Source organism: Arachis ipaensis, chromosome B9 (genome assembly GCF_059453495.1).
Source record: "Arachis ipaensis isolate K30076 ecotype BB chromosome B9, ASM5945349v1, whole genome shotgun sequence".
Taxonomy (NCBI): Eukaryota; Viridiplantae; Streptophyta; class Magnoliopsida; order Fabales; family Fabaceae; genus Arachis; species Arachis ipaensis.
In genome coordinates, this window is record NC_142444.1 from 53798189 (window position 1) to 53808798 (window position 10610).

At 40.4% G+C, this 10610-nt stretch overlaps 1 protein-coding gene across 1 annotated transcript; it reads left to right on the forward strand.

Moving 5' to 3' along the window:
- Nucleotides 1–6592: 6592 nt before the first annotated feature.
- LOC107615454 (uncharacterized) lies at nt 6593–7252 on the forward strand. Its single transcript, XM_016317515.1, has one exon. It carries the CDS (start codon nt 6593–6595, stop codon nt 7250–7252), a length of 660 nt encoding a protein of 219 aa, XP_016173001.1.
- Nucleotides 7253–10610: the final 3358 nt, after the last annotated feature.

Here is a 10610-nt window from a genome sequence, read left to right on the forward strand (position 1 = left end):
TCAAGGAAGACACAAAGTTTTTTCAGAAATCAAACAAACCATTTATCCCAAAACGCCACAAAATCTACAGAAGTAGTAAAACCAACATGCAAAGCCCTAACGAAGCTTCAACTATCAGAAGAAACACCAAAATATACACAAGATCGAAAGAAAGCTAGAAAGGTACATCACAATGACAGGCAGGCACAAAAACGTGAGAAGGTCCAAGCTTTCCAACAATGCACTCAAACAAAAATCCAAACTTTACCAAGAAATAAAAGGAATAAAGAAACGAAAGCTAACCTGAAGAAAAAGGAGAAAGCTCTGAATAAGTTGAAAGACGGAGCAACAAAATTTAGAATCACCTTTCGAGCAAGAGCACCCACAATCACAGCGTTACAGAAGAAAAACGTGAAACAGAAAGACAGAGAGAAAAGGGGGGGGGGAAGTTACAAAGAAGAGGAAACCGTTTTTTGTGTAAAGTTCAAAATAAAAGAGCCAAGAGAACTGGGGCATTAAAAATCAATTAATGAGGGTATTAAACCCTCGCACATTCCCAAGACCAGGACGCTAATACAAAGCCCGCGCTTTTAGAAGAAGCGAAAGGAAAAACATTCCGCATTCAAAAAGGAAAACTCTACAAAGAGGAAATCGACAGATGCTCGAGTTCGGCTTCAACAAAAGAAGGATCGAAGTCCTAAAACTAAGACTCGACCTCAAAAAGAAAGACCGAGCTCGAGCAGGGGCACTGTTCATACCCTGGGTCGAGCTGTCTGACCCGGGATGTTTAGTGACAAGGCGACCAACCTCTTCAGGTCAGACTATCCGACCTCTTCTCAAAGAGCTCGGCCAAATTGCCAGGAAAGCCCAATAAAGGGCCCAGATAGAGGAACATGACCCAAATCCAAAGGCAGCCCAAGTCTATAGAGATAAGGGAGGTTCCCTTGAAGATAAGATGACTTCACTCAAAGATAAGATAAGATAAGATAAGATAAGATAACTACTTTATCCCCAGAAAGGTCATCCTTTACTATTATAAATACACTAGAGCACCCAGGTATAACTCATACTCTGATTCTACTAAAAACCTGCTTAATACCCTTGCTAACTTAAGCATCGGAGTCCCTTGCAGGTACCACCACCCTCCGGTGACAAAGGATCAGCAGCCAGCCAGTCCAACAAATTGGACATGACAGCCCCGGCCACCATCCACAAGCCGGACACGTCACCTCCAACCAGCACAGAAGATCTCGTCCGAGATCGACCTACAGTTTCAGGTAACCCCCGGAATAGAAATAGTGAAATCTCATTCAATCAATGCAATTTCATGAATTAAATGATGAATTTTATGGTACATTGCTTTGAAATGAGTTTTGCTTGAATTTCAGGTGAAAAGAGCAATAAAAAAAGAAAGAAGCAAGAAAGAGGAGCTGGGCGTGTGTGCTGGGCATGCCACTTGGTGCAAACGCCAACAAACTAAATGGGCGTGGCACGCCAGCCAATGGGTGTGGCACGCCAGTTAACAATCCCAGAGGAGAACCCATGGAGCTTTACTATGGGCGTGGCACACCAAGGCCAGGGGTGGCACGACAACTATAAATTCCAGAGAAGCATTCTTGGAGCATTACTATGGCCGTGGCATGCCAAGGCCAGGCGTGGCACGCCTACTATACATTCCAGAGAGCATTCTTGAGGACTCATAAGGAGCGTGGCACGCCAGGTTGGGTGTGGCACGCTAACCCCATCATCTACAAGGGGCGTGGCACGCCAGATTGAGGGCATGGCATGCCAAACTTGCTAGGGGTTTGAGGGGAGTGGAAGGTTCACCATCATGGGCATGCCACTTGATGTTTAAGGCATGGCACGCCAACCTTGTTCATATTCTGGGCATGTCACTTGAGTTCTAGGCGTGGCACGCCAATCTTGAAGAGCTCAACACCATAATGGGCGTGCCACTTGAGATCGAAGGCTTGGAACACCAGTTCATTGGTCCAGAGAGGAAGAATGCAACCCCAACAAGGGTGTGCCACTTGAGATCGAACGTGTGGCACGCCAGCACAAGCCTCTAAGGAAGAAGATCAATGGGCGTGTTATTTTGGATTTTAGGCGTGGCACACCAAGGCAAGATGACCAGGGGCATGCCACTTGATGACTAGGGCATGGCACGCCAAACTTGCTCACACCAGGGGCATGCCACTTGAATACTGGGCATGGCACGCCAGTTCACTAGACCAGAGAAGGTTGATCCTGCATTACTAAGGGCGTGACACGCCAAGTATATTTTCCAGAGAAGACAATGAAGGCCTTATGGGAGGGCATGGCATGCCACTGCTGGGCATGGCACGCCAAGTATATTTCCCAGAGGAGAAGGCTGAAGAGTCCATTGAGGGCGTGGCACGCCAGTTCTGGGCGTGCGACGCTAGTTCAAGAATCCAGAGAGGAAGAAGGGAGAAGTCACAATGGGGGTGCCACTTAATCTTGAAGGCGTGGCACGCCAGGCTAGCTAAACAAAGGAGGCGTGCAACTTGGGAGCCAGGCATGGCACGCCAAGCCAAGCTGAGAAGCTGGGCGTGGCACGCCACTCACACGCCAGGCACATGGTGCATTTTAATGAGTTTTCCTTTTATTTTTAATTGTAATTTTCTTTTCCTTTTTGTAATTTTCATTTTTTAGTTATAGGAGTAGTATAAATACCCCCTAAGAGTACTGAAAAAAGGTTTTTGATCATTTGGTTAGTTGGTTTTGCTAGTAGTGGTTTTTACTTCAGTTCATCTTCTTCCATCTCTTGTACTTTTCTCTAAGCTATGAGTAGCTAAACTCCCTCTCATTGGGAGAGGGAGCTCTGTTGTACTTGATGGATTAATGATAGTGAATTTCTTTTTCTCTTCATCTTCTCTTTGATTTGCTAGAAGGAATTTCGTTTCTCAAGGCTAGTGTTCAATCATCTTGGAAAAGAGGTTGAATGTAATTTGGGTTTCATGGGAACCTTGGAAACGGAAACATGAAACCATGCTTGAAATTCCTTCTCACACTTGAGTAGATCTGGGTTTTGGGATTGGATATGGTGACATGAAATCCACCCATTATTTGGATATATGAGGATGTGTGGTATAATCAGGGACCAAGCTTATCTCTCTTCATGAGCAATTAGACCAAGGAATTTGCTGATTATCAAGATTTGAGAGATTGAATCACCAAGGAATTGGGGTTCAATCAATCATGATTACCAAAAGGTCAACGAGTTGCATGATTAAAGATGAGATGATCTAGATTTGATCCAAAGAGAGCAATATCTCCTAATCCCAATGAATTTCTCCTATTCTTATCTTCCCTATTATTTATAGCTTTCCTTAATTTCTGCCATCACCCATTCTCCATTTACAATTTAGTCATTTATGTTCTAGCACTTTACATTCTTGTCATTTACTTTTCTGCACTTTATAGCTTTCTTTTATCTTTAAGTCATTTACATTTCTATTATTTAGAATTCTGCACTCAACAAATCTTATTAGTCAGCTTTACTAATTCACCCATTAATTAAAGTTGCTCAATCTATCAATCTCTGTGGGATTCGACCTCACTCTACTGTGAGTTATTACTTGACGACAATTTGGTATACTTGCCAAAGACGAATCCATTATATTTTGATATATATAGTGCAAATTCGGTCCATCAAGTTTATGGCGTCATTGCCGGGGATTGATTTTGATTTGATAATGATTATGTTCATGGGTATTTAGATTAAGCATTTTTATTTACCTTGTTAATTCCTTTAATTTCAGTTCTTATTTTTTTTCTCTTAGCACTTGAATTTCCACTTGTTCGTTGTATACATAGCCATTCTAACAAGAAGCACACTAACTGTTTGATGCTTTGCATCAAGCAAAATTGACTACCCACCCTTCTTCCAAAGAGGGTGATAATCCTTGTCTTAGATTTTGTTTTGCATTGTGTATGATAGGGAGGAGAGGAGCTGCAATCTCCTATGATTTTGAACCTGATAGGACATTTCTATGACTGAAAAAAGGAGCAGTGGCAAGAGGCAAAAGGGTAGTTGATGAAGAAGAAGAAGAAGATAATCTAACTCAAGATATGGATGGTGAAGTACCCAATCATCAAGATGAAGCAGTGGGCAACCGTGCTCCCCCACAAGAAAGGAGAATGCTAGGCTCTTACATCAATTCCAACCCTGGGAATTGTTGGAGTAGCATCTTAAAACCCACCATACATGCCAAAAATTTTGAGCTCAAACCACAACTAATCACTCTTATTCAAAAGAATTGTTCAATTGGAGGAAATGCTCAAGAAGATCCAAATGAACATCTAACCACATTCTTGAGAATCTGTGACACAGTAAAGGCTAATGGTGTTCACCCAAACACCTACAAACTGCTTTTGTTCTCCTTTTCTCTCAGGGATAAAGCAGCTAAGTGGCTGGAATCATTTTCAAAGAAGAGTTTGACAACTTAGGATAATGTTGTGAACGAGTTCCTGGCAAAATTCTACCCTCCCCAAAGAGTTAACAAGTTGAGAGCTGAGGTGCAAATATTTATACAACAAGATGGGGAGACTCTCTATGAAGCTTGGGAGAGATACAAAGAGTTGACAAGAAGATGCCCTCCGTATTGTTCAATGAGTGGGTCCAGCTGCACATATTCTATGAAGGATTGTCTCAAGAGTCAAAGAAGACTCTAGACCACTCTTCAAGAGGTTTTCTCAATAACAAGAAGACAATTGAAGAAGCCATAGACATCATAGAAACTGTGGCTAACAATGAGTATTTCTATGCCTCTGATAGAAACTCAAGAAGGGGAGTAATGGAGCTGAACCAAATTAGCATGCATGTTCATCAATTCACGAATTTACAGGTTTTTGTACCAAACCCCCAAATTGCAAACCACATAATCAGAACCCTACCCTCTCAGATTTTAGAAACCCCCAAATTGCAACCCGAAAATCAGAACCCTACCCTCTCAGATTTTAGAAACCAAATGAAGGTGAATACATACCTTTCTTGATGATGCTGAGCGAATAAAGAGAAGCTTTCAGTCGAGCGCAGAGTCGATCTTCCTGATGTCAGCGCGCAGCGAAGAAAACCGGCGATGAAGATGAGTGGCGGTGTGGTGAGTGGTGAGAGGTGAGTAATGAAGATGAGTGAGTGGTGGAGATGGTGACGCTGTGAGCGGTGACGCCGTGAGCGGTGACGCCGTGAGCGGTGACGCCGTGAGCAGTGACGCCGTGAGTGGTCTTCTCTGATTTGGGGGTGAGGATGAAGGGTATCACGAGTGATGTTTTCAGTGGCCAAGTTATTTTTTGTTATTTGCCTAAGTGTCTGTACGCGTGCGTGCAGTGTATATTTGGTGAAAGGTGAAAAGAATTTACTAAGTGTTGACACATTTGACTTGAAATATATTAGGCAACACTTTAAAAGTGTTCTCTTTGGTGTAAAAAGTGAACCCATAACTCTTAAGTTAAGGCTACACTTTATAAGTGATCTTTATAATATCTAAGGCATCACTTTTCAAGTGATGCCACAAATTTGTTTCCTATTCTCCTGCAAAAAGGAAACACGGAGAAAAGCGTAGCCTATTCCTATAATAGGCTACGCTTTTCAAATGTAGCTTAAGAAAAGTGTGGCTGAATGGGTGTTTTTCTTGTAGTGGATGCTCTGTTGGCTCAAAACAAGGTGATCACAGCTCAACTAGCTGCTCTAACCAAGCAAATGGAGAAGAATCAAGTCTCAGAAATCAACACTCAAGCACCTATGCAAGAAGGAGATAGCCTAGAAGTTGAATGTGAATGGGAGCAAGCCAACTATGTGAACAATGCATCAAGACCACCATATGACCCTAATGCTAAAACATACAACCCAGGTTGGAAGAACCACCCAAACCTTGGGTGGAGAAATCAACAAAACTATACCCAAGACCACAAACCATATCACTCTAACTAACACAACAACTCCAGCCATCAATCTAACAATCATAGACCCTACCACAACCCATACAATGCCCCATACCACTCAAACCAACAATCACATAGCAACCATTCTCAAATTGTAATATCCTCAACCCCACAACCATGTGATAACAGTAACAACTTTGCAAGATTAGAGGCCATGATGTCACGAATGGCAGGGAATATTGCCATTATTGCAGAGAGACAATTGCAAGCTGAAAAAAAGATAGACTTAATCCAAGAAGAGGCTAGATTCAACATAAAGAACCAAGGGGCATCAATATCAAAACTGGAGTCACAATTAGGATATCTATCCAAGCAAATACCAATGCCTATAAACACATTCCCAAGTGATACCATGACCAATCCTAGAGGAGAATGCAAGGCCATCACACTAAAAAGTGGGAATGTGGTGAAGGAGACATCCTCAAGCCACAATTTTCAAGAAGAAGAAGTTGCAAATAATTCAGAAATCAAGAAGGAAGAAGAGACACATACTCCAGCTCCACCAAAATAAGTCTTGAAGCCCTATGTACCAAAGGCACCCTACCCACAAAGGCAAAGAAAAGATGGGAAGGACAGCCAGTTTTCTAGATTCTTGGAGATCTTCAAGAGGCTCTAAATCAACATCCCTTTTACTGAGGCATTAGAGCAAATGTCACTCTATGCCAAGTTCCTAAAAGAGTTCATGACAAAGAAAAGAAACTGGGGAGAAAAGAAAACTGTGGTGCTCACAGAAGAATGTAGTGCAATTATACAAAAGAAACTTTTCCAAAAGATAAAAGACCCTGGAAGCTTTCAAATCCCTTGCATCATAGGGGACATAAGCATTGAGAAGGCACTATGTGATTTAGGAGCTAGCATCAACCTTATATCATTGGCCATGATGAAGAGAATGAGAATTAAAGAGGCCAAACCAACAAGGATGGCACTCCAACTAGCTGATAGAACATTCAAGTTTCCTTATGGAGTGGTGGAAGACTTGTTGGTTAAAGTGGGAGAGTTCATCTCCCCAGTTGATTTTGTTGTGCTTGACATGGAGGAAGAGTCTAATGCATCCATCATACTAGGAAGACCATTCTTGGCAACAGCTGGAGCTATAATTGATGTGCAAAAGAGAGAGTTGGTCATAAGACTACATGAAGAAAAGATGGTGTTCAATGTTTTCATTGCAATGAGCTACCCCAAGAAATCCATTGGAGAATGTATGATAGTGGACACAATGGAAAAATTAGTTCAAGGAGTCCTAGAAGAAGATCAATGTGAAGAAGCAAGGGAGCAAGATCATCAAGCATCATGTGGTGAACTATCATAAGAAATCCTAGAAGACTCAATCATGCTAGATAAGGAAACCAAAGAGAAAGTGGAAGCACCAAAGCTAGAGTTGAAAACCCTGCCCCCAAGCTTGAAGTATGCTTACTTGGGGAGCAACAATACATATCCAATAATCATCAACTCAAGTTTGAGTGAAGAACAAGAAGAGAAGCTCATCAATGTGTTGAGGCAACACAAGAATGCTATAGGGTGGACACTTTTAGATTTAAAGGGAATTAGCTCCTTAATGTGCATGCATAAAATCCTTCTTGAGGAGGATGCCAAGCCCTCAATACAACCATAAAGAAGGCTGAACCCCTCAATGCAAGAAGTAGTACAAAAGGAAGTGCTGAAGTTATGGCAAGCAGGGGTGATTTACCCCATCTCCGACAGCCCTTGGGTGAGCTCTGTTCAAGTAGTCCCCAAGAAGGGAGGGATCACAGTTGTGCCAAATGAGAGAAATGAATTGATACCAACAAGAATAGTGACTGGATGGCGCATGTGTATAGACTACAGAAAGCTCAATGAAGCCACAAGAAAAGACCATTTTTCCTACCATTCATGGACCAAATGTTGGAAAGACTTGCTGGACATGAGTACTACTATTTCTTGGATGGATACTCTGGCTACAACCAGATCGTAGTGGATCCTAAAGACCAAGAGAAGACTTCTTTCACTTGCCCTTATGGTGTTTTTGCATATAAACGCATGCCCTTTGATTTGTGCAATGCACTTGCTACATTCCAAAGATACATACTGTCCATTTTTTCTGATATGATTGAGATGTTTATTGAGATTTTTATGGATGGTTTTTCAGTGTTTGGTGACTCTTTTCCTAATTTCTTACACCATCTTGCCTTGGTGCTCAAGAGATGTCAAGAGACTAACCTAGTTTTGAACTAGAAAAAGTGTCATTTTATAGTTACTAAAGGGGTAGTCCTTGGCCACAAAATCTCTAAGAAAGGCATAGAGGTAGATAAAGCCAAGGTGAAAGTGATTGAAAAATTACCCCACCTTGCAGGGTCAAAGCAATTAGGAGTTTCTTGGGACATGTTGGGTTCTATAGAAGGTTCATTAGAGACTTTTCAAAAATTGCAAAACCTTTAAGTAACTTGCTTGTCTCTAATGTACCATTTATCTTTGATAGAGAATATATGCAAGCTTTTGATGAGCTTAAAAGCAAGCTCTCCTCTGTACCTATTATAGCACCACCTAACTGGGACTTACCTTTTGAATTGATGTGCGATGCATCAGATTTTGCTATTGGTGTTGTTTTAGGACAAAGGAAAGACAAGCTAGTGTATGTCATTTATTATGCTAGCAAGGTTCTTAATGAAGCCCAAAGGAACTACACCACCAAAGAAAAAGAACTTCTTGCTATAGTTTTTGCATTTGATAAATTCAGATCATATCTCATTGGTTCTAAAGTCATTGAATTCTTGCTAGTAAAGAAATTTACAAATAAATTCCCGTTGTAAGTATAGTTTCTAAACCAACAGAAAATCCTTTCGTACAAAAGTTTTGGTTGTCACTTAAGCAAACCCAATAAAATTGATAACCGAAGTATTGAAACCTCGGGTCGTCTTCTCAAGGAATTGCAGGGAGATGTATTTATTATTGGTTATGGGTTTTTGTTTTCTGAGAAATTTTAAGAGTTGAATAACAGAAATAAATAATTATAAATTAACGCAATAAAAATTAAAAGAGATTTATATATTCTAATTAAAAAGCCTTGAATGGAAGAATGATTAATTGGAAGTTCTATCCTTGTTGGAATTCTCTCAAGTGTAGTATAAAGAGGTTGTTGTTTTCACTTAGTTAACCCTTACTAAATAAAGGAAAGTCAAGTGATTGAGCTAACTCTTATTCGCAAATCCTAGTCCTCTCCCTTGGGAAGCTCTAGCGTTAGTAAATAGAGAATTAGCCAACAACTTCCATATTAAATATCCACTTGAGCATTCCAACTCAAGTGTCTCCTCTTAATCAATTCATCAATTAAAGCTAAGAATGTAAAAAGCTAAATTAAAATCATAAATCTGGAATACCTCAAATTGCATTAAATATAAAATCAAATCTAACATGAAGAGTTCCTCAACCAATTTGGCTAAATAAGTAACTACCAAGAGAAATAGATAAACCAAAGTACTAGGATAAATAAAAGTAGATAAGAGAAACTAAATTAAAAGAACATTGAACCTGGAATTGAGAAGAAGCAATCCTAAAATTAAGAGAAATCCTAAATCCTAAATCCTAAAACTTAAGAGAGAGGAGAGAGCCTCTCTCTCTCTAAAACTACATCTAAAATCTAAAATTGTGAATATGAAAGTTGTGTTTGAATGGATGGATTCTCCCACTTTATAGCCTCTAATATGTGTTTTCTGGGTTGAAAACTGGGTCAAAAACAGCCAAGAAATCGCCCCCAGCGTTTGATAATTCTGCAGATCGCGAAGGTCACGCGTACGTGTCAGTCACGCGTATGCGTCATTCGGCGTTTTTCCTTGTGACGCGTACACGTTGTCGACGCATGCGCGTCATTCGTGCAGACTCCAATCCACACGTTCGCATCAGCCACATGCACGCGTCGCTGTAATTTTCTCTATTTCGCGCGCTCGCGTGAGCCATGCGCGCGCGTCTGTGTTCGCTGGTCATCTCCTTAGTTTCTTGTGTTCCTTCCATTTTTGGAAGCTTCCTCTCCATTTTCTAAGCCATTCCTGCCCTATAAAGCCTGAAACACTTAACACACGGATCACGGCATCGAATGGTATAAAGTCGAATTAAAATATATTAATTAAAGATCTCGTAGGAAGCAAGTTTTCAACCATAGAATAAAACTAGGAAGGAAAATATAAAATCATGCAATTAGTATGAATAAGTGGGTGATGACTTGATGAAACCACTCAATAAAACACAAGATAAACCATAAAATAGTGGTTTATCAACCTCCCCACAGTTAAACATTAGCATGTCCTCACGCTAAGCTCAAGAGAACTATAAGAGTGAAGAGGAATGGTAGAAAGTATGAAATGCAACCTATCTATATGAATGAAACTACATGCAGAATGCTTTTCCTACTTGGTTAAAAGTAAACAAATTTTTCAAGACAAACATAAATCTGATTCCACTAATTCAAATCATACAATAAAAGACAAGTAAACTTGTAAGAAGACAGCTCATGAAAGCAGGAAACATAGAATCAAGCATTGAACCCTCACTGGTAGTGTATATGCACTCTAATCTCTCAAGTGTCTAGGGTTAATTCACTCTACTTTTCTCTAATCATGCTTTATAAACTTTGTTCTTCATCTAACCAATCAAAAAAATTTAATGTACCAATACAAATATCATGCGGTTTTTTCAGG